We start from the raw sequence: 24,304 nt of genomic DNA, 5'->3' as shown, positions 1-24,304 counted from the left end.
AATTAACTTCACAAACAAATGTATGAATCATACTTTAAAAATTAGCGTCATAATCACCTTTTCATTAAAAACATTTTTTCAGTGTAGCTTATATTTATACAATTATACGTGTACACCCCCACGCCAAAAAAACGACTTATTTTTATATTTGGTTATCATCAGGTTTCTTGGCGGTCTAGGTATTACAAATAAAATATTTGAATCGGGAGAGTTCATCTGTAACATGGTTTGCACATGGGTTTGCACGGACAGAAAATTCAGCAACTTGCCTCTCTCAGTACTGCCTTCTCCACTCTGCTCTCATCGAAACCATTTGAGATTCAGTACACGTGCGCACAATTGCACTATTGGCAAATTCGAAAATAAGAAATGTTATTTTCACTACGTGTAAAAAAAAAATTAATTTCCATAATAACGTAGAACAAGTACCAGTTAAACTTTATTGATTAAAGTCATACAACAACAACAACAACAACAACAACAATAATAATAATAATAGGAGCAATAATGTAATGTGTTAGAATCCCTGCTGGGTCCATTCTGTGTGGAGTTTGCATGTTCTCCCCCTCTAAATTGCCCGTCAGAATGAGTGTATGAGTGAATGTGAATAATAGAAATTATTATTATTAGTAGTAGTAGTAGTAGTAGTATTCAGGTGATTCATCTTTTTTTTGTCTGAAATGCAAAACCACCCTCATTTCCAAATGTAATTTGTAAATTATGTGTAACATCTTGGTAAATTACTTTCATGTCATTAAATCTTTCCCATTCTGAACTGCACACCTAACTTCTGATGGGAGGTGGAAAAACAATACGGGAGGAAAATGGTATATGGGTATTTACAGGTATTAGTCAAACTGCTGTCTTCATGTTTGGTAGTAGCAGAGGTACTGTCTACCTGAATGTTTTTGTTGTGCTAACAAACAGTCCAGTCAAGCTGGATAGGATTCCCATAACCGAAAGTAAAAGGCTATCAGTTCTGGTAAATACCTGGTCTGATCTTTTCTTCTCTTACATATTACACATACTCCAAATAGTTTGCCGTGTTGTGTCTTCTGGACAATGGGAGTGGATTAGAGTATCAGTCTGACTGTGATGCCATGTGCCATGTATTAACAGAAATGGGTAGCATGCCACTTACCAGGTTATGGTAATTAGTAAATAATTCTGTGCTAAACAAGGGAAATCTGATACTTCTGTGTCTAGATTTAAATGTTACTGCTCAGGTGTCACTCGCAGCAGAGAATGAAAGTCTTGGTGTGCTGACATACTTGAGTTTCCTTAAGTGCCAGAGTGATGTCAGAGCAATGGGTGGTCTGATAGTCAGTCTCTAACACAGCCATACAGGTTAGACTTGAAGTGCAATTCAGAGAACCACTGTGACTTTGCACTTCTCTACTGCCTCTCCACTGACCTGCGGTCTTTCAGTTGGTAGAGTGCCTGCATTAAAGGTAAGACATTTAGCCTTATACAGCGTTTTAGAGTGATACTGTACATGTTTTGAGCAAGTTCTGCTTTAGCTGAATTATTGCTACAAGGCTAGATACATATTCAGTTATTATTATTAAAGCTATTTAGAAAATGGTTTATTACACATTTTTAAAAACGCTAGAAGAGCTCAGAAATATAAATGTGTCAAAAAAATCATAAAAGAGAAACCTTTTTTCCAAGAAAGGAAAAGAGAACATCCTCACTGATATTCCTGGCTCAAAGTGCTGTATTTGTTCAATGACAAGCTGTCCTTTAAATAAAGGTTCAAGTGAATACAATTTTCCAGTTTATCAGGCAAAAAATGTGCTGGACATAGAAAGAAAAACTAGAACATTTGACAGAAGTGTGCACAAAGTATAGTTCAAATAATGCTTTTGGTAACTGACATACAACCAACAGTTTCCTGTTACTGTTTAAAAAACTGTTAATCATTAGACAAAGCTGGGTGTGCATTACTCACTGGCACCTGAACTGCTGTTTCTTGGTAATAGCAATACATTTCTTTTGACGAAGGAAAATGTTTCATCAATCATTTTCTGCTTATAACAATATAGATTATCAGAATGTAGGGCATTATGTTTATGTTTATAGGTTGTGACACTTGTAATGCCTGCTATCACACCATATGATCTTTCAGGGACTTATGTGCTGTAAATCTGGATAATTTCAGTAAAAAAAATGCAGAAAAAAGAGAACATGCCCCTTGTTTACTAAAATGGCAAGGTAATAGAGGTAGTAATAGGCAAGGACAAACATAATAGAACCTCAACTTTTTGACACGTGTTAAATCCCCAGGTGAGGTACAGCAATTGTATCCCTGAGCAAGTTGCTTAACTTTAAATGCTTGTGTAACTAGTAATGCTGTATGAATTACAAACAATACATTCCATTGTGTAAGTCATTCTACACATTGGCATCTGCTATGCAAATTAAATGTGATGCAATGTCATGAATTAAATTAAGTGCCAAGTTATGCCATATGTATGTTGAGCAGTGTGAACCACAATATTCTTAGATGTGATACCTAAAACATTTTATATTGTAAATGGCAGCAGGGAGTATGTTTGTAAAACAATATGGTCTTTTGACTCTGCTTAACTGTGACTCGGTTCCTAAACAGACCACTTCCATTTCGACGGCTGTCATGGGATGAAGGCGAGATGGATTGCTCTGCAGAGACACACTGAAGCAGTCAAAGCTACGTGATCTTTGGCTTTCGATGGATCCCTCAGAGAGTGACCGCTGGCCTACAGAGGGGGGCAGCAGCAGAATTCTAGCCCCTCTGTCAGAGGAACTGGCTTTAATTACAGGTCTGGACATTTCTGACCTGAACATTGACGATTTGGACTTGTACACTTCCCTCCCATTTCCGTGCCAACCCCAACCTCAACCCCAACCTCAACCCCAACCCCAACCCCAACCCCAACCCCAACCTCAGCCCTCTGCTCGTCCTCTCTCTGCGTGTGACTCAGCCCCTCATGCGGTTCCCTGGGAAATAGCTGGGAGCGTTGCCGCCGATCAGACCAAAGTGAACGGAAACCCAAACGAGGCATCGAGAAAGAGTGCCGTGCCCCCTCCTGTGCCCCCCCGGAGACGGGCGGCCAGCACGAAGCTGAACGACAGACGGTTCTCCTGTGAGGTCAGCCACCCTGCACTCAGCAGGTCCAACACCACTTCGCTGATTCATGTGAGTACTGCCCGACCAGCTCCCCTGCTCTCAAACAGTGACTGAGCAGCACTGCACAGAGCCATATTATTGAGAAACAAAAGGCCAAGGGCATGTGGAGTACATGCCCTATAATATATTATAGGGCAACCTTTTGAAGTATAGCCAATGTCACAATTATATGTATAATTTCTACTCTCTCTTTTGCAGAATCCATGGACAGTCAAATTGATAGATACACCTGCAGGCAGTAATGAAAGCCTTGCTGCCTTCTGCTCATCAATATCCAAGTAAGGATAAGGCTTCAATTACTTTCTTGGAGGAAATAAAATGTTACCTGTCAGTGTTGAATGCTTATCAATATCTACATAGGAAACTTGTACAAAGTACAGAGATTTCTCAAGGACACAAACAATAAAATAGAATACATAAAAAAGCTTGAATGAAGTGAGTCGTGAGTCATCGATTTCTCTCTTGAGAATTTGAAATATGAATATACATTTGAGATATAAGATCAGGGCAATTTAAAGATAGTTACACTGGAAGAGGCTAAAAGGCCCTAGAGAATATCAAATGTTGCACTCATTCTGTTCGTGAGAGTAACCTGTCTGCTTGTATGTCTAAGGCCCACTAGATCATTATGGTGGTAACCAAAATCATTTCAGTTCCTGCTGTGACAGGAGAAAGCTTCCCTGGAACCAGCAGTGTTTCTAGCTGACTGACTGACTCCATGACTGTCTGACTGACTGACTGACTCACTCACTCACTCACTGGCAGACTGAGTTGCTTCTGATGAAATGTTGAGTTTCTTCTAAAGTGTGAAAAATTCAGCAATGTTATCCCTTCTCTGTGCGAAGAAAGCGACACCTCTGCCTTTTGTGTTGCAGACTGAGGTCTAAGTACCCCCACACTGACGCAACAGCGAACACGGGGGTGGTTTGGGGTCGTGTGTATCCCCTAAACCCCTGGCTGTACCAGAATGTCCAGCTGACTGTCACAGTGTCCACCCCCTGGCTTCCCCATCCAGTTCCATTTCCCACAACAGGTAAGAATTAGGATAAGATGATGAGACCAGGGCATCCAACCCATTTAGGCTCTTTATTTTATATACTGCCTAGAGGGTATCTAGTGCTGCGTCAGGCCTGGCTAATGGGCTCTGCTTTTTGTTAGATGTACTAGCACTTACATCGACTACTCCCTGAAGATGCTGGGTCGTTCACTTACAAGTCTTGTCACTCTTTCTCTCGTCCCATATTTAATCTTAACCTAATTATTTATAAGCTCGGCTGGAATAAAAACAAGCGTACAGAGTGTAGCCCCAGGAATCAGGGCTGGGACACAGGTCTTTCATTTATAACCACCCAGAGGTGCTGTGAATCTTCAGTCAAACTGGAGAATTTCTCCTGAGTTCAAAGAGCCACCGTTCAATTTTCAGCATCACACACAGCTGCGGCACTGGTGCAGGTTGCAGTCCTGTATCCATGCATTCTGACCACCGCAGTGCTTGGAGCCCTACGGGGAAGTGTTTAATTGGCTATAGCGTCACCCAGGGAGGAAGTGTTGTCATTCACAGAGCTCCTTGCCACTCAGAGGCAGCTGCCCTGTCTAATGGGATCAGACCTGGGTCAAATACATATTTGTTTTGGATTCAAATCCTTTTTCTATGCTTTATTGATCTTGTCTGATGTATCGGAACCAATGAAATACTCTCAAAAAGTGCAGACCCTGCCTTCTGGTCATATTGGCAGGCTCAATTACACCAGGCAAGATCAATAGAGCACAGAAAAGTATTTGAATCCAAAGCAAATATGTATTTGACCCAGGTCTGAATGGGATACCTGATGTCTGCCTGAGCCAGATGCATGAGCAGCTGTGCCAGCACAGTTAGCAGACAGCGGTGTGGAAGAAGAAGGGGGTCATCTGGCTGCATGTGTTTCAGAGGAAGAGTGTTCTATTATATGGTCTTTCAGATTTGGTGAAGGATACTGCAAGGATGGGATGGGCCCAGATTTACATTCAGAGATTCCTATTTTTGGTGCAATACAGAGAAAAAGAATGTGGTCTCCAAAGGCGATGCATCTCTGTGCAGTTGTACATAATTTAATACAAAATTATTACCTATGGTTTATATGTCCAATGTGTACTTGTAAAAAATGAACCATGTGACCCATGTTTGTGCACACATACAGTGAACAAGACTGTGCTGTACCTCATTGAGGAGATATTTCATCTGGTTGGCGTTTCCCCCAGCACCAGCAGTCAATACCTTCTCAAGCTGTGTGATTTCAATGAGTTCCTCAGGAAGTAAGGACTGCAACAACTCTACATGGCACACCGTTAAATGTCCAATGTTAATTCAACTCTAAAAGTGTTAATGCACCTCTAACAGGTTTTAGTTGATTTAACACTCAACATTTTACTGTGTACAGACTGCATTCAATATCAACATTGTACAGCTTCTGTAAGTCCTGTCAATCTTTGTGTTTTTTTTTTTGTCTGAAATAACAGTGAGGAAATTTTAGGATCGTATGAAAGCATTCAGGCCTACCTCAAGTTCAAAATGGCCGTCCCTGTGAGGCTAGTGCACCACAGCACCTTGGACAGAATGTTGAGACGAGATGTAAGTGATCCTGGCTCCGATGTCTCCTCCACACATTTTATAAAGGCTAGTCACACATTTACTAAGGTAGACAGGCTTGTATCTTTGAAAGGTCAGTTTTGCAATTGGTTTTCACCTGGCTGATAGCCAACAAGATCGTTACCCTGTAGAGAGGAGACTTGACGTACTTGAGATTGTGTAACCTCCTCCTCCACCATTGCTATCTGTCACATGATCGAAGCCTCTATTTACTAATCTTAAAGAGGACAGCTGGAGGTGAACCTGGTTGTTTTTGTAGTGTTCTTTGAGGGGGGGCATCTTATTCATTTATTCTAAGAAGGACTGCACCCAGTTATTTATACTATTTTACAGACAACGTATTATAAATACATGCTATAACATAAGCTATTTTTATATTTAAGGATGGGGATGACACACGGCCATTTAATTTGAACCACCTCATTGACTCGTCTTATATATTCAGCAAATCAAGGTAACGAGTATTTTTAATACAGACCTATCATGATATCAATAGTACTTTGTCATTCATCACTTAATACACAATATCACATATTTTAAATATTGCATTTTTTATTTAAAATATATCTCCTGGTGACAATCTAAAACAAAAGGTTAACTGAGTATTTCAACCATCTACAGGCAATTTTGAGACATGAAATCATGAAAGAGTTAAAGAATTCTTACCAGTAAATAAATGAACATACTTGTTTATTCTCAGTAGTCTGATCGTTTGTTCTCCCCTCTACAGAGCGAGGTTGGAAGACAAGCTGAGTAGCTACAGCAGGGAGGTGAACCAGCTGATGAGGAGCAAGGTTGAGTAGAAACACCTCTACGTATTTCGTATTTACCTTAGGGTGACCAGACGTCCCCGCTTTCCGGGGACAGCCCCCCGCTTTTGGTGCCCTATTTTCTTTTCTCCCGGGGAATTAACTGAACAATTAGTGCTGCTGATTGGCCAGACTGTCTTCACACCTGACTCCCAGGCAAAGGGAGGCTGTGGAAAACCAGCACGGCCCTCGAGGACCGTGACTTGAAATCTGGTCACCTTAATTTACCTCTGTGCCACACTCCTCAGTCCACCTCCTGTCCGCATGTTGGGCGGACTCAGTGACCGAACTGGATGTGTGATGTGTGCCTTCGGTGTACCGCAGTGCCTGCTTAGGGCTGTAGAGAAAGGCCAAAAAATATCAATAAAAGGGCAATAAAAAATAAAAAAGGGACTGCATGATGAGGCTCACTGTGAAGTAGGGAATTGCTAAATGTGCTGCCTTCAGTACAGTTCTCCATCTCCATCAAAAAGTGAATAAAGATGCTCTACACCTGGTCATGAAATCATTCTCCCCACATTTGATTTCTGATACAATCTGTGTTAAATAATTTACCTGGTGAAATAAAAATGGAATGGAAATAATAATAATAATGTGGAGAGGAACAACCAATGAAAATCCTTTGACATATTGTATGTTCTCCTTAGTGTGGTAGCAACATCAAACAGATTGTGGAGGTGGTTCGAAACATCTGCAGTTCGCTGTGCGGTTTATCAATCAAAGAAGTAGAAGATGCCATTGGACAACTGAATAGGATCAAACCCACAATGCTGGTAATGTTCTCTTTGGCTTTGACCTCGACTTATTACCCCATATTTGCAGCATGCTCAAATATGTACATGTACTTTAAATTATGTCACACTGATTGCAATGGAAGCCTGCTAAAAGAACAGACAAAAACAACAGATGTGGATGTCAATATTTTGTTTTTAATATGATTTCAGAATCCTGCGGAAATGTGCGACTGTGAGACCGGTAAGCGCTCTCCTTCAAAACCAGGAAATAGAGCCGAAACAACAACATCAGCTTAGGGTGTGCATTGGCACCAGAGCGGTTGGACAGTGCTGTTTACGATCATATGTTTGCATAGTGTTTCCCCACCTTCTTTGTGGAAATGTACTTTGTATGCTGATATTTCTTCTAACTGGGCTGGTCCTGATTGAGCTGACATCAGAATGCTTATCTGAGTATGACATCAGTTGACAGGTATGCGTTGTGTCTGTGTCTTTGTGAAAGAGACATGTTGGTGTGAGGTTGGCGTGTCTGTAAAGCAATACATTTCTCAGGATTTTTTTGCATTATTTTTAAGTCACTGTTTGTTAAATCAAGTGTATTGCGGACAGAAAATGTAATTGGACTGCTAAATACGGCCAGATATTTGAAAACATAACCTCTTCGTTCTTCCTACCATCACAAATAAGCTAACACATCTCCCACTTACAGTATAGGATAGTAAGTCAGTTCTAACTTGAAGAGCCTATCAGATATGTACCTGTCAGATGGTATCAAATAAAAAGTTCAATATGACTTCATTGATTAGAAGCAATGTTACTAAAAGTAGCTTTTTAGCCCTGCCTCTAGGGTTAGGGATTGCATTGCAGAGAAACATTGCATTAGCCTGCTAGTGAAGTATTTACTGGCTAGTTCTACTGCTTACGAGCAGCAGAACTAGTGAAAGGGTCTCATGACTGATTGCTCTTGGAATGGGCTTAAATATCAACCGTGCAGTAAAAACACTTCTGGGTGTTTGGGTTCCAGCCGTTGTCATGCTCCACCATGCCCTGGTGAAGTTGCTTCACATGTTCTTTGACAACTTCAACTCTGACGTGAAAGTTCAGGAAGTCTGCCAAAGCCCACCCACCGCCGATGTGATTCAGAACAATGACATCCTCCAGGTCGACCTGGTGGCGCTCTACAAGCTCCAGATCAGCTGGCTGAACAGGTATGTGGGGAGAACACTAGAGCGCACCAGCAGAAACAGCACTCTGTCCCTCTGCATTCCAGCCATTTTGGAGCAAGTTGTTTATATCACTGTCACAGCAAACGTGTGAGATCATTTAGGAGAACTATGGCAATGTTAAAGGAATCCTGCCTGTTAGCAGAATAGTTGGCCACGAACCAAAGAAATAGAAGTACGTAGTTCAATGCAATTAAATACAGTACCAGGAAAGTTCTGGTTACTATTTTGGTACTTAGCTGATGGCCATGTCCAGGGTAGTTTTTAATGGCTTGTATTTGACATACTGTTATACCCTTTGTACAGCAATGCATTTACTTGTTTAATTTGAATAACTTTTTAAAACTTATTTAAGGTGAAGTACAATACTCAAAATAAGGCCAGTTCCTTGACCACTGCACCCCATGACTATCAAATATAATTACAAAATTAATAAAAATAGGGAGAAGCTAAATCATTACAAGTCAGAGCCTTTGCTACGCTCATCATACAGAATTCTGTGGGTTGTCATGTTTCGGTTTCTAAGCCGTGTTTGGGTTTCTCTGCCCCCCGCTTCTCCATTGTGAACGAGCGCAATTTGCCCTGTCCTTTTCCAGCTTTGATTACTTTTGCATGTCCTGCACACTGACGTACGGCGGGAGCCAGGTGTGTGACGTCGGCGTCTCGGAGAACATCAGCGTGGCCCGGGCCCTGGACAACAGCATCCAGTGCAGCAGAACGTAAGGCCATTCCCAAGAGAACGCTGCGCTCGTGTGAGGAGATAAAAGCATCCCAGAAGGGATGTGATATCCGTGCGTGCTTTTTAATAGGCTTCAACACGTTCACGCGGAGTCCTTATTGAACCTAAGGGCGTTATTGAAGGTGAAAATGGGCTACTTGGCCAATCATGCCTAAAATAATATCAGTAAATTTGCGTGTTCTACATCCCTCTGTGCTACAGGATTGTGTTCCCAGTGCCGATCAGACAGCTGCCCTATGAGTCCATGCTCACATTCCGGCTCTTGGGGTCTAAGCAAGGCAAGGCCCCTGAATTGTTACGCTGGGCAGTGCTGCCCCTCTACAGTAACAGGTATGTACTGTTCTAACCAGTTACATTACCTCACGCTATCACAAATCGCTCTTCTATTTGGTGGCCCCTGATGACACCAAAGAAGAAGACATTTCCGCCATACTTTAGCAGCTGTCATGGTAACGGTGGTGTATTTCATAGGACGCTGGTTAGCGGGACCGTTCTGCTCAGCATGTCCACCCTGGTCGAGCTGACGGACCCTCCGACGCCTGCAGTGTCGGATGGCCACAGGCAGGCCGCAGGGGTCATTTTACAGGTGAGATATCGATGACTCAGTTTCCTGCTTGTAAAGGACACACACACCCTGTTTATTGGCCTTGGTGCTATTTTAGACAGTTATTTAGCATTTTTCCAATCTGCAGACTCAGCCAAAATGTCAGAAAAGTGGGAATTGACTGTCTTTCATTTCATATATGCAGTGTACTTGTACTGATGTAAACATAGCAATGAATCCAACTCACCCTTCTTATCACAGTCTTGGATCTTGTACCTTGCTTGTATTGATGCTGTCTGTGTTCTGCCCAGGTGGAGTTTCCGAACACTCATAGGTGGACGTATGAGAGACCAAAAGCACTCCCTTCATCCCTCTTTTTTACACCTCCTTGTGAAGAGCTGCGCCAGAAGCTCACAGGGGTTTCCCAAAAGCATTGTCTGGCTTTGTAAGTTATTTAACTGTTTTTGAACAAGTGTCTTAATTCACACCAGTTGGTACTGCTTTCAAAATGTTTGGCATTTATGTTTACATGAACTCCTCAGACTCATTTTCTCCATTTAATTATATGTGATAACAGCCATCAGTGACCAACATGATAGTAATGAAACAGGGTAACAGTGATGACCACCATTTGGTTTATAGAAAGATCTGGATTTCATGCATATGGTCACCACTATCTGATAATCAACATGTGGTCAGCCACATCTGAACTGGTCTACCTTCACAGCCTTACAGACAATGAGAAATCCTTCCTGTGGGGCAGACGCCACTCATGCAACGAGGAGAACACCCAACTGCACCTTCTCCTGGGCAGTGCCCCCCAATGGAAACCAGAAGAGCTATCGGAGATCTACTCGGTCCTGGAGCACTGGTCCCTGCGGAGGCCAGAAGAGACCCTCTTTCTTCTCAGTGACAGGTGGGATCACGCTAATGAACCATTCCCAGGTCTCACCAAAATATCAAATAGTGTCGCAGCAGTTTTTTTCAAATTGCTGAAGTTATTGTGTGGAGGCTAGCTCCACAGTTCCTACGTTGTTGACTATGACCTTCCAGCTTCCAGGACCAGAACGTTCGCAGGGTTGCGGTGCAGAGCCTGGAGCGGCTTTCGGACACGGAGATCGAGGATTACCTGCCGCAGCTGGTGCAGGTGAGAGTCCGAAAACCCAACCGTGAACACCGCGGGAATTCGTGCCTGAAGCTCCGTGAACGAGCATCGAATGACTTCACTTGACCATTCACTACAGATTAATGTACAGCAGTTCTCTCTCTCCGTCTCCCTCCCCTTCCCACACGGTCCTCCCCTCCTGGCCAGGCTCTGAAGACGGAGTGGGAGCTGGACGGGCCCCTGGTCCTGTACCTGCTGGACCGCTCCCTGCGTAGCGTCCGTGTGGCTCAGCAGCTCTACTGGTGCGTGTAGCACGCGTTGTACAGTACATTTTGGCATTTAGCTGACGCCCTTATCCAGAAAAACTCCATTTAGGTTCCATTTATACAGCTGGATAGGGCCTGACACAACTCATTGCTCAAAGGTACAGCCAATCGCTGCTTTGTTCGGGGTAAACTAACGTACAACGAAAAAGACGTTTAGCACAGAGTGCCCTTAATGATTGAAGAACAGCGCATTGGCACAGCAGGCTTTTTCTGTGCCCGGTCAGTTCTTTTCTCTTAACACTGTCTATGCTGGGAGCCCCTTGGCTGGCCAAACGCAAGCTTACATTTATGGCTATACAGCGTAGCCCCTGCAACAGCAGCATGTGAATCCAAGGCAAGGCCGACAGAAAGTTCTAGCAGTAAACGCCCCCCCTGATAAGTTCAATCCGGTGAGAGGTGTGTGTCTCTCTGCGCTGGACAGGCTGCTGAAGGACGCCCTGGAGGACGTCCCGTACCGGAGCTGGTTCAGCAAGCTGCGCGCCGCCCTGAAGCACTGCTGCGGTGCGGAGCTGAGGCGGGAGCTGGAGCGCGAGGAGAGCCTGGTCAACCTGCTGACCCACGTGGCCGAGAGGGTCCGCCTGGCCGACAAGACCAAGCGAAAGGTCCGCCCTCCGGCCCGCCGCGGGCCGCCACCGCCGCTGCGCCCCTTAGCGCGGCTAGGCTAACGATGCGCTGACGTCTGTCCGCCGCATTCACACGCCATTCCTACTCCCGCTGTCCGCAGGAGGTGCTGCAGAGGGAAAAGCAGAACATCGGCGACTTCTTCAAGGGGGGGGGTCACGTGTCATCTGCCTCTGAACCCTGCTGTGCTTGTGAAGGGGGTGGACCTAGATGTAAGTCTCTTCCTATCTTGCCCTTTTCCCTGCCCCCCCCCCCCCCCCACCTTCCCCTTCCACTTCCCCATTCTACTTGCTTTATTGGAATGACAATATCAAATTTGTATTGGCAAGACATGTGCGGAGAGACATTAATACAATCCCACAAAAATGCTTAAAGGTGAATAGGAAATAAAACAGTGATAAGAAATTGAATGGGAGAGAAAAGTGAGATGAAGTAAGGTGGATAAAATCATATTTCAAAAAATTGCAAAGTTATTACTGTGAAAGCACCAGGTTAGATTTGACACATGAGATGTTTAAGGGAATTTCGATTGCCCTCAAATATTTAATGGGATTTTTTAGTTTGGAATAGGAAATATCTCTCTCTGTCTCTCTCTACCTCCATCCCTCACCCCCCCTCTCTCTCCCTCTATCTCTCTCTCCCTCTCTCTCTCTCTCTCTCTCTCTTTCTCTTCCCTTTCTTTTCCTTGCTTGCAGGGTGTTTAATTCAGGCTCATGTTATTCTCCTGTAGGCCTGTAAGTTTTACAGCTCCAATGCTGCACCTCTGGCTGTGCCCTTCATCAACGCGGATTCCCTGGGTAGAAATGTCAACGTCATCTGTAAGGTATCCCACATAAATAACGCTAATCTGTCCTTGCGTGTCCTGCAAAGTACACATCACATGCTCAGTGCAGAGTTTTTTTTTTCTTTTGCTGTTAATTTGAAGGGAATTTCTGTGCTGTTTTTTTTTCCAGGGACACAAGGATGAATTAATTAGGGAAACCCCAGGACCCCACATCTTAATCCCCGCCAGATAGCGTTTCAGCTGGGCCAAATTGAATGTGTCCCATTTAGAATGGCCTCGTACTGGCTAATGGTCTAAGACGACCAGATCATCAGGAATTGCCATTTCACTCACTAGCACCCATGATGATAGCTGCGGCCATTTTGTTGCCATCGCACTGTTTGGGTTCCAGCAGCACTAAGGGCGGTTGGTTTTCCTCTTTTTTTTTCAGACGGGTGACAACCTGCGGCAGGACATGCTGGTGCTGCAGGTGGTGCGCTTGATGGACAGGGTGTGGCTGCAGGAGGGGTTGGACATGCGCATGGTCACGTACAGGTGTCTGTCCACTGGCAGAGACCAGGGTCAGTAGCCAGGCTTTCCACTGTTCAGCAGTTAGATTAGATGTTTACGCTCCAAAAATTAAAAAGGACGTGTTTGTGACAACCTGTAAGTTTTAATGTAGCCCAATATTTGTTAAATGGGATGATCTTATGCTTGTAATAATTTTATGAGCAGGTTATTAGTCACCGTGCTCCTGATGATGGGTCGGGGGACTCAGTATGTATGTTCAAGTGTGCGTGTGTGTGTGTGTGTGTGTGTGTGCGTGTGTGTGTGTGTGTGTGCGTGCGTGCATGTGCATATGTTCATGTCTGTTCCTGCATACATCTCAGGGCTGGTGGAGGTGGTGCCAGAGGCTGTGACCCTGGGAAAGATCCATCAGGAGGGGGGTTTGGGCGGGACCCTACGAGAGGATACTCTGGAAAAGTGGTTTCACATGTGGAACAAAACGGAGGAGGGCTATGAGGAGGTAGCCTTGCTTATCACACATGCTAGGAAAGGATATGACGCACATATCAGTTAAAGATGAATAACCTACACTAATACCTGCAGCGTATGGCTAATTTATGTGGAATATAAACTGATAAAGAATTAATTGTGATGAATTTTTCATGTGTATTTTTAGAACATATGAAGATTAGAAAGTATTGTAAGAACAAGTATCTTAGCTCATTGTTTATTATAATATATTAGCTATAAATGTGCTGGCCTGTTTTCCTTGATATGTTTAGGTTTATTTCTTCTTTTATGCATCACTCTATTCCAGGAGTTCATCTTGATTACACTGGTCACAGAATAATTCTCAGTTTTCCCCAGATGGGTTTTTTATTGCTTTGGGAAAATGTCCTTTGTGAAGCACTGTGTGACAATCTATTTCATGTGCTACGATACAAAACTAAGAATTGTTTTATTGCTATTTTCTGACAGTAATATCTAGAGTAAATGTGTCATTGTGGATAGACCCCTGAAAGTTATTCCATGCATTTATAAATCTGTGTAAAACTATTTCTTGTGTCCGTATGACATTTTTTGTCAATGTTTGAGTGCCTTGTTTCAGTACAACAAGGTATTATATGATGTGACATTTAACATGTTATAATTTCACACATCATGCCATACTTACTGCATGTAATACAGCACCATATGCTACACCATATGCTATATAAGTAAAGGAGAGATCATTTGGTGAGCTTTTGAAACAGGTTGCATTCAGAGGGTGGGCTCGCTCACAGCTGTGTGTTTGGCTCTCTGTCGATTCTCAGGCGGTGATGAACTTCCTGCATTCCTGTGCAGGCTGGTGCGTGGCCACCTTCATCCTGGGCATCTGCGATCGCCATAACGACAACATCATGCTCAAGCACAGCGGCCACATGTTCCACATCGACTTCGGCAAGATCATGGGGAACGCGCAGAAATTTGCCAACATAAAAAGGCAAGCTCGCGCAATGCTCGCGGGCTGTTTGGCCCAAAACAAAGCTGACATTTCGCAGAGGATGGCTGGGTTGTTTACGTTATTGGGTTACTGGGGCAGAGCAGCACCATTGTACCGTGGCTCAGCAAACTGAGCTCTGTCGTCATGAATAAACGGTCAAACTAATCCATAACAAAAAGCAACGTGTATGAGATATATTTTAAATTGTGTTACCCATATGAAATACACAGAGGAGACATTTTCTATGAATGAGTAATGAACCTTTGAGTGTTTGAGTGAATGAGTGTTTACAGAACATAAAATATACACAAGAATGGGTGTCTTTTCACTACACAAAAATGGCATGGAAAGTATGTGGTAAATGCATACCAGATCTACGGTAATTATACATTGTAGTTATTAAAGTGTATTATGTTATGATAGCTACTGTACAATGTGTCTGGTATACTTTCAATAGTATGGTAACAATGCAATGTTAATGAATTTCCTTTTAAGAAATATATGTGTATATATACACAGTATTGTAATATATTGGGAATCATTATTTTATGTATGGGAAAAACAGACATGATCAGAATGATCAGAAATCCCTTTTAGCAGGTGTGCATGTTGTTACCCCAGGCTGACACATGCTGCTGTGTTCCCCTCTCTCTGGTGGTACTGCAGGGACAGATCTCCATTCGTCTTCACCTCCGAGATGCAGCACTTCATCACGGGAGGGGGGCAGATGCCCCAGCGCTTCCACAGGTTCGTGGAGCTGTGCTGCCAGGCCTACAACGGCATCCGGAGACGCTCGGCGCTGGTGCTCAGCCTGCTGCAGCTGGTGAGGCATGGCCACTGTGGACCGTAGTGGCATGATAGGGAGTACACCAGGGCACTTGGCAATGCTAACACAGGGATAAGGTACCTTATTGGCAGAACACTGAGAGAAGCTCCACCAATTATGCAGTACATTGGTAACCCAACAGAAGGACCCGTTGGTGTCCATGTGGGCTGTGTGTTTAGATGCTGTCAGTGTGTATTTTGTGTGTTTAGACGCTGTCTCTGTGCGCTGTGTGTTTAGATGCTGGGGGCTGGAATGCCGGAGTTGAAGGACACTCAGGATCTGCAGTACGTCTACAACAACCTGCGTCCCCAGGACTCCGACCTGGAGGCCACCTCTTACTTCACCAGGTGCGGCATAAACACACCGCCATTAACTGATGAGCTGCTGGAAAATCTGAAATAGGCTTACAAATAGGACTGGGCACTTTGCTTATGGTAGTTATCTCATGGCTGCTGCATTTATTGTCCGTCCAACATCCATACAGCACACTCATTCTGCTAATACATGGTAGCCATTTTCCATTGAGGGGGGAAATGCATTAAGGCAATTTAACTGAGCTAAGCCAAAGAAACATGACGGAAGCGAGAGGCATGTTCAGAAAGCACACATGCTGGGAGAGTTTACAAAAGGGAACAAGTTGCATGATGACAGCAAGGTCCAGTTTAGAAGAAAGCACTGACTATAATGGACTGTGCCCCCTAGAGGAAATGGCTGTTGATGTGGAATTGTTGTAGAGTGTGAACCCGAGACTGTGTAAACCTTGGCTACATGCTGTGCATGCCACACACGCCGCAGCTGTTAGCCAATAGCCCGGGACTCTGCTGGTGGTTTTACGGGAACTTCGCTCCTCTGACATTATTGAGAAAACAGGTTATTTCACATTCATATGTCAAACTGTTCCATGTCTCTCCACTCGTCACGTAACCATTCTAAAACACGGGATCACTCGTCCGGTATGTCTGCGTTGGTCAGCTCTGCCATGCAAAACAGCCATTTTTGAACTTCGATATCTCAGCCGTTTGAAAACAAATCTCAATGCCATTGAGCAGGTGGACTACAATCGCCATGGACTCGCCAAATACCGCCGATACACTACCATACAATCTAATACATGTTTTATGATGATGTTTTTAATTTAATTTGGTAATAATTGCCAGCGAAGGTTACATGCAGCATGATACCAAGTATTAAGTAAACTTGCCGGTACAAAAAACTAAAGATATGTACCACAAAAACTACATCATAAGTGAAATTATTTTAAGTGAAATGTTTGCATTTGCCAAAACAGGAAATTAAATGGATTAGCTCTAACACTAACATCACCCTGCTTTCCATCAAGGTATATTAGCACAGATTTTTGTTTACTATACTTCAAACAACATGTTCTCACCACTGGGCAGAAATACTGTACTCTTGACCCTCTATATTCTTGTCTATTCTGCATCAGTACATTTTATGTGTTAAAGCCCAGATATGGCCTTACCAGTTATTTTACATAAATAAATTAAATGGGATTATATGTAAATCACTAACACTATGTTTATGCAATGCCTATGTTGAAATCAGATGTAAAAGGCATTTGAAATGTCCTGAATTTGTTCAAGTGATTGATGGCTTGATTTGTTGACCGGTTCACCAGGAAGATCAGAGAAAGCCTGGGCAGCTTCCCGGTCAAGATCAACTTCCTGTTTCACACCATTGCCCAGCCGTCAACCAAGCGTCCAGAGCCCCCCAAACAAGCCCAGACTGCTGCGCAAAATACCAACATCCAGGAGGTTGTCATCCAGAAATACATCATGAGAGGGAAAGACTTGGTGAGGCCTTGTATTTTCTACTCGTATTCCTGGTGGCAAGTCAGAAGAGTTGGGATTTTACTGGCGTTTAATGTAAAGTGAAGAAAACTGAACTAGTCATTTGATACTTAATGTAAGAGTCAAAAGATGTATATGTCTTGTTCTGTACGTTTTCTTTGTGCATATTAAAGGCATACTATGCAGGATTTTTGCCTTGGAAATATAATAAATTAACTATGCTAAGGCATATCTATGATGCTCTGACAATTTCTGTCTTTATGTACTTTAGCTGAATTTGAGCACCTTCACCTGTATTTGTTATTCTAAAATGTGTTCAGGACATTTCTGGGTGTTGTGCTGTTTTCTGTGTGGAGAGGGGTTGGTGCGGCTGCAGAGCTAGCCGGTGAAAAAGTCCAGATACAGAGAAGCAAAAAGACAAGCTGACAGGGCTCGTTCAAGAACTGGAGCTAATCTTGAAATTGCTTTTTCCTTGGTGGTGTCAGCCAAGGGGATTAAAAGAGACGCAGAGTTGGCTTGCTTTCTGTCGGACCTGTAAGGAGCATTACTGGCAGTGTAAAGCTGGTGACAATAATGACTTTCTCGAGGGTCTGAATTTTTCAGATTTAAAGTTCCAACGATAAACCACTATTACGTTCAACATAATGTAATTAATTAAGCTATAATCAAATCTTCCTTCTTAATGTCACTCATGGCCACTCACTTCACGGTACTAATGTTACCTCTAGCTATCTACATTAGGTGAGGTAACTTACTCAACATGAGTGGGTGGGGTTGAAGGCGGAGGAGGAGACTTCTTTGATTGTAAACACAGGCTAAGAAATCCTGCATAGCAGTTGTTAAGACCAGGTTAAGGCTAATTAGGAAGGCGGTACTGCTTTGTAACCCCCGCACACTCCGACATCATTGATGTGGTTTTGTAGCTAATATTTCTCTCTCGAAGCTATGCTAAAAGTCACCATCATGCGGTGCATCTGTTGAGTGGGCAGCATCCTAGCTTTTGCGTCATGTACACAGATGTCACCAAGCTTTCATTGACTTCTCTGGGAGCCACATTCCTCATTCAACGGTTGGGTGAAAATAGCAAAACCTCCCAAAAAACTGACTGAGAAAGAGAATGTTAATGTTTTCAGCAAAAACTTTTTTCAGAACTTTTTTTTTTCTCTCAATTTGCTCTGCCCAGTCATATTTGTAAGCCGCTCCCATCTCTGCAACCTCCGCTAATTGAAGCACGTGCAGCCAACCGCGGCTTCTGTACACACCGAGCCGGACGGCCGTGCTGAGCTGCTACAGGCTGACAGCTGGGGCCCATCTGACACTGTTATGGACAGTGACGCGGGGGCTAACCCTGCTAGCTGAAACCCTGACACGTTTTACTGAGGGGGACCGAATTGAATTGGTGAAATCCTAGCTTTTGCACCTGTGGTGACTCTGAGAAACTTGACTTGGGTGGGGGAATTGTTTTTATTTGTGGACTGCAGATGTTTGAAATGAAGGTGACCATTGAAGATGGATTTCTAATCAGCGAGAAGACCTTCAGCCAGTTTGAGTTAATTCACAGAGAACTCCAGAAGCACTTTATAGAGTCAGCTCTCCCTCAGTGAGTAAAAAAGTTATGACTTCCCAATGGCACCAAGAGTATTGTAGCATAACTATTACTGTCTGTCTACTCTGTAATACCGTATTGGGGAAAATCACCTTTATTGAAAGATATTGTTCTTTCTCCTTAAAATTAGGTCTTGAATTAAAACAAGTAAATTTTTATTCCAACACAACAATTCTCCAAATGTGTAGAACAGGAATTTCTTCTACAGTTGCATTTTTGGTATTCCATTGGTAAGGACCCTACTGTGAGAATACTGTAAAATAATAACTGTTTAAAATAATTTCTCTGCATGCCTCTGAGTCTAACTGTTGAATAAGCACGTACCACTTGTTTATCTTTTCATCTGAGTGCAGATTCCCCGCCTGGTACAAGATGTCTTTCACTCCAGGCAGAAAAATGTCCCTGCTGAATAAATACCTGAAAGAATTGTTCGCGGGACCCTGTAAAGGTGTAAGTTAAGGTTTCGAACTCACTACCGTGGCTACTGTGTAGCCTATTTCCATATTGGCACAGGAGGGAAACAGACATTGTGATACTAATCTATGTTCTTCAACTTCTTAAAAATGCTAGCCCTTGTGCTAAGACTCAAACGAAAGGCTAATTCTGATCTTCACTAGTCAGAGGTTAATTCCAAAGGCATAGCATCTCGAAATATATCACCAAAATCATGATAAGAGGTGGGTCTGACAAGCTCCAGACTCCAGCTCCCAGCACCCCCTTAGTTTTTTTGTGAAGCTTTAGACATACATTGTCTTGGTAGCTATTTTGCACATAATTACGGTTGAAGTGATTATTTTGTACCACATAAAGTACATTCATCTTCCTATGACTTCACAGAGTCATTCACTTTTTTGAACTGCTGTTCACTTGCAGCATGAATTTGTGTGCAGTTTGTTTCTGGATGGTCCCAGGACAGCTACCTCATTGCGATCTTCCAAGAAAGGTAAATAACAGTTTCAAATGATAGCTACAGTACAGTGCATTTTACTTAATACTGCCAGACGTCATAGGCTCCTAATCATGCAATAGTACATTCTATTCATTTTCATGGCAGATTCATGCTGCTTGGGAAGTGGACATACTTAGTGGCCAATAATATTTCCTGTCCAAACCATGCAGGCCCAAATGCAATGACTTTGAGGATAATGTGTTTAAGAGGATCCAATTAACTGTGATCACCATGCCTGATCACATGTAATTTAATTTGTCCTAATTCGTCAGGGACAGTGATGTGAACTTTCTTGCTTAAGGTTTAGAAACTATATTTCCTATTTATTTTTGCCTGTCCATTGCAGCTATTGTAGCCTTCTCAGTGTAAATTTACTACAAGGATAGCAGCATTAGCAGTGCACCACCTGGGAATCAAACTTGCAGCCTTCTAGGTATGACACTAGAGTATAATATCCTGGAATCCCAGAGCCGTACTCACTTAGAAAACAGAATACCTTTCAAACTGACATGATGGAAGCCCTGCTTCAGGCAACCGCTCTGTCAGTTAGGGGTCTTCGTACAGAAGCACAGAGCCCTTGCCCTTAGAAAGAGTCCCATGAGAGGGCCCTGTTGTAAATCAGCCTCTTGGCTGACAGTGGATTATCCTTCTGATAGCTGATCTCAGAGAGTACATGTCACCCTTATAAGAAAAAAAAGATATAGTATACCGTCATCAAGCGTGCAGATTCACAAATCCAGCACCCATTTAATGAATGCATACATATTCCTGTGGCCCACCCATCCCATATAAAAATGCAACCTAACTCCTGTTCAGGGACCATATTTATAAAGTAGGAAAAATGTGCTAGGATCAGCTTTTTTTTGTTGTTGCTCATAATGGATGCGGTAAGGAGTATAGGCAAAGGAAACGTGTTTCTTTTCTGAGAAACTTTATTATACACACACTGACATACACTGCACGTACAAATAAAGACTGCCTACTTTCCAGTGCAGCGTTTGATTTGGTATGGGTGGTTATGAAACCTTCCCATGAGCCTTCATGCCCTGACTGTTCTGTTCTTTGTGCTGTGTCACGCAGACGCTAGCCCTCAGATCCAGCTCTACATGACCTACACGGACAAGAAGCTGTTGGTGCTGGTGAAGCATCTCAAGAATATTGTGAGTCCCTTTCATATCTGTATTAATTTATCTTCCTTCGCTCTCAAAGGTTGCATCAAATGGGTGAGGGCCTCTGTCACATGACTTAATTCTGACATGGGATAGATCCAGATCTGGGTCAAATACATATTTGCTTCAGATTCAGATACTTTTCTCTGCTCTGTTGATCTTGCCTGGTGTAACTGAGCCTGCCAATACGACCAGAAGGCGGGGTTTGCGCTTTTTGAGAGTATTTCATTGGTTCCAATGCACCAGACAAGATCAGTAAAGTATTCAAGTATTTGAATCCAAAACAAAAATGAATTTGATGACCAAGGTCTGGGTAGATCAGCGTGGTCAGGAGCTGAGGCTGTGTGTGACTCAGTCCCAGGGGGGCCGGCTCGCCGCTCTGCTCAGCCTGTTCCCTGTGCTTCCTGTCAGACCCTGCCCAGCGGCTCCTGTCCCGACTCCTACGTGGTGACACAACTGCACCCCGACCCGTTCGGCAACTCCAAGAAGAAGACCAAGGTTGTCCGCAACAGCGAGAACCCTTCCTTCAACGAACTGGTACTGCACCGCTGTCCCTCTCTAGTATGAACCAGCCATGAGACGGGGGAGTTAGGGCTGGGTCTCCCCTCCCCCCCCCCCCACCCCACCCCACCCCTTGTCTCACGGGTAGAGCTGGGTAGCGTGAGAACACAACATGCCCACATAGCCTGTCCCTGGGTCCAGCTCTTTTATTGATGATGTGAGCGAGGCTACACTGGGAATGGGACGTCAGGCCGAGACCCTGAGACCCAAACTAATTTCTCACGGCCCGGGACTGTCCCAGCTGGGGCTCAACACACTCCGCCTCAGAGCCTCCCCTTGTTTAATTATTCTGGGTGGTGTAAAGTGCATTGTTTCAAATTACTCTTTCATCAACGACCGCAAACACTCTTTTACAGCGCTTTACTCCTTTGTGTAGCTGGGTCAGTCCCCTGCGTTCTGCGTAATTACAAACCACCAAATGTCGATTAGCGGCTTTAAATTCAATTTGCATCAGTGAGAGCCAGACCAGAGATATCGAACAGGGTCAGTGGGGTTAGTGCCTTACCAGAATAACTTAAGTTAAGTTGCACACACAGGTTATGTCTGCAGTGCGGCAGCAGAAATTCCATTTTAGCTATTGTTTCTGTGGTATTTTACTTCTCACATACTGTGGAACATTTAAACGGTCACAGCGTGTACAATAATGACTGGTGTGTAATAATGGCATTCTGGGGTACATTCCTAGTGGCAGTGCTTTTGCATGGAGAGCAAATGATTATGTTTTCCCATGTTGCTTTGCAAACCATAAAAAATGCACAAACCTAAGAGCCACATTACAACAGGGGAAGGAGGGAGGATTTCTTCTGAATTTTCATTTGACACATACTGCCGAACGCCACGTTACAGTACCTCATCACCGCTGTCTCCTCCTTTCGATTACCACCCCCCCCCCCCCCCCCAGATTGAGTACCCCGGCATCCCTTCGCTCCAGGGGCGCTTTCTAGTGCTAACGGTGAAGAGCAAGAAGGTCTTCATCGCAGCTACCAACGTGCGGCTGGACAACGCGTGGATGGGGAAGGAAGTGTGGTTTCCCCTGGGAAACTGCGCCGTGTGACTGCCGGCCTGACCTGGACTGAGCCTTACTGCTCATATCCATTGGGACATCGACCAGCTTTCTGCCTGATCAAACTCACAGATATTTTAAACGTTGGTCAACCTGCATTTTCCCTGTTCTGCCACCAGAGGGAGGTACAGCTTTCCAAATCTGCGCTGTGTGTTGATTTTGAAATTGTTACAGGAAAAGTCAAGGGAGAATGTTTACAGTCCTCTCATTAGCCGGTAAATTTATATATACTGTAGATGATAGGAAAAAATATTTTAATGTATCATTTTCATACTGTGAAATATTATCAGCTGGTGAAATGAAGAATGTGAATAAGGTGATTATTATAAATAGCATCTCATACCTTTAATGTAAAATGAACGGCGGAACCAACCCAATAATTACTCCATCAAACGACAGCCTTAATTTAACGAAAACAGCGCACGACTTTAATTCCAAAGTACTTCATCTGCGAGAAAGCCTGCAAACAAATTATAACTGACGGCGAAGCTGCATTCAATCCGCACCGCCAGGGTCGATGGAGCTAAGCGCTAAGCTACGTCCGCGAGAGAGCGAGTGTGCGGCCTCCCCCTTCCCTTACCCTGCTTTAGGCTCTTCTGTGCTCTGCTTGCGAAATGAAGGGCTGGCTACGTGTGGCTGTGGCTATGTGTGGCTGTGACTGTGCCCAGGGACTGCAGATTGATGCCCGAGTGCTCGCTGTCCGTCTTCGGCTGGCTGGGGGGCATTTTTCTCCGTCCCCGCGCGCGGGAGTCATCCATTACTGCGATTTACCGCTGACAAGCGAGGGGATGAGTTCATACAGCCTGTCATGCAGGCCTAATGCGGCGTAATTTTACACTGAGCCGCTGACCTGTGAAATACCCCGTAAAATAAAATAGAAGTAATAAATGGGATTCCTTGATATGCAGGCCCGTAGTTCACTAACCCCTGTACATATATCTTGTTAACTAGATTTTTACAGCTATGGTTTTTGAAAGAAGTCTGCGAAATGTAATGTTTTCTTATCATTCTGTAGTTGATTCCGGTATGTATAGATCTGTATTACTTACTGTCAATCGAACACAAGCTGGTTGGAATTAGAATGGAGCAAATATGTATTTGAAGAGTGTTTCAGAATTTATTTTCTGGTCAAAGAAAAGTTCATTTATAAGACCAATGGGGTTGTCTTTGTTTCCTGTTCCACACACACACACACGCACACACAGTAGTACCGCTCTCTGTGCAGCACCAGAGATGTATGTAGCTCTGATTTACATGGATGAGGATGAGGCTGGTGGCTTAGGAGTGCCACACAAAGATGAAGAGCGAGGCTGGATCCAGATCATGCCCCTCCCGGGACAGAAGAGGCACCCACCGGTAACCTAGCGGGCACAGAGACCGTTACAACCAATGGGATTAGAACAATGGCACATGTGTACTGCACTGTGAGTACGTTTCAGATATCTAATAACCCCCTTTTCCCCCCTTGGTTTCCGTTCTGCCCCAGTTTCAGATACACCATGAAAATTGCAGGCTGGTCTCATCACTGCAACATCCTCTATCAATTCGGGAGATTGTGCGCTAGCACGTGAAGCTTACTCCTGATTCTTTCCACTCTGCAGTCCGCTGCCTGATGCAGAACTAATGCACCAGATGACTGCGCAACATCCAGTCGATCAGTGGTCGCTATC

At 43.8% G+C, this 24,304-nt stretch overlaps 2 protein-coding genes across 4 annotated transcripts in view; one reads left to right on the top strand and one right to left on the bottom strand.

Moving 5' to 3' along the window:
• The first annotated feature begins 1,069 nt into the window (after positions 1 to 1,069).
• pik3c2g (phosphatidylinositol-4-phosphate 3-kinase catalytic subunit type 2 gamma) lies at positions 1,070 to 22,648 on the top strand. Its single transcript, XM_035424681.1, is given in 34 exon segments — positions 1,070 to 1,451; positions 2,612 to 3,178; positions 3,368 to 3,447; positions 4,045 to 4,202; positions 5,347 to 5,461; positions 5,666 to 5,777; positions 6,179 to 6,249; positions 6,526 to 6,589; positions 7,252 to 7,377; positions 7,549 to 7,579; positions 8,363 to 8,546; positions 9,158 to 9,280; positions 9,502 to 9,630; positions 9,772 to 9,886; positions 10,156 to 10,289; positions 10,572 to 10,760; positions 10,898 to 10,991; positions 11,157 to 11,251; positions 11,697 to 11,877; positions 12,000 to 12,044; positions 12,046 to 12,108; positions 12,627 to 12,719; positions 13,111 to 13,240; positions 13,550 to 13,686; positions 14,480 to 14,649; positions 15,316 to 15,472; positions 15,713 to 15,822; positions 17,115 to 17,289; positions 18,768 to 18,886; positions 19,246 to 19,342; positions 19,766 to 19,835; positions 20,922 to 21,001; positions 21,422 to 21,547; positions 22,473 to 22,648. Coding segments are annotated over 33 exon segments (4,194 nt in total). The 5' UTR covers positions 1,070 to 1,451; positions 2,612 to 2,710; the 3' UTR covers positions 22,626 to 22,648.
• Positions 22,649 to 22,700: 52 nt separating this feature from the next.
• LOC118231142 (1-phosphatidylinositol 4,5-bisphosphate phosphodiesterase zeta-1-like) overlaps positions 22,701 to 24,304 on the bottom strand; it is a 43,123-nt gene continuing 41,519 nt past the window's right edge. For all 3 annotated transcript variants that reach the window (XM_035424683.1, XM_035424685.1, XM_035424684.1), the window contains one exon: positions 22,701 to 23,995. In XM_035424683.1, coding sequence (XP_035280574.1) covers positions 23,913 to 23,995 — 83 coding nt within the window. In that variant the 3' untranslated portion in view covers positions 22,701 to 23,912. The remainder of the gene's footprint in view (positions 23,996 to 24,304) is intronic.

Source organism: Anguilla anguilla, chromosome 7, assembly GCF_013347855.1.
Source record: "Anguilla anguilla isolate fAngAng1 chromosome 7, fAngAng1.pri, whole genome shotgun sequence".
In the NCBI taxonomy this organism is placed as follows: Eukaryota; Metazoa; Chordata; class Actinopteri; order Anguilliformes; family Anguillidae; genus Anguilla; species Anguilla anguilla.
The sequence above is the reverse complement of the archived record's forward strand: the minus strand, read 5'-3'. Positions and strand labels throughout refer to the sequence as shown.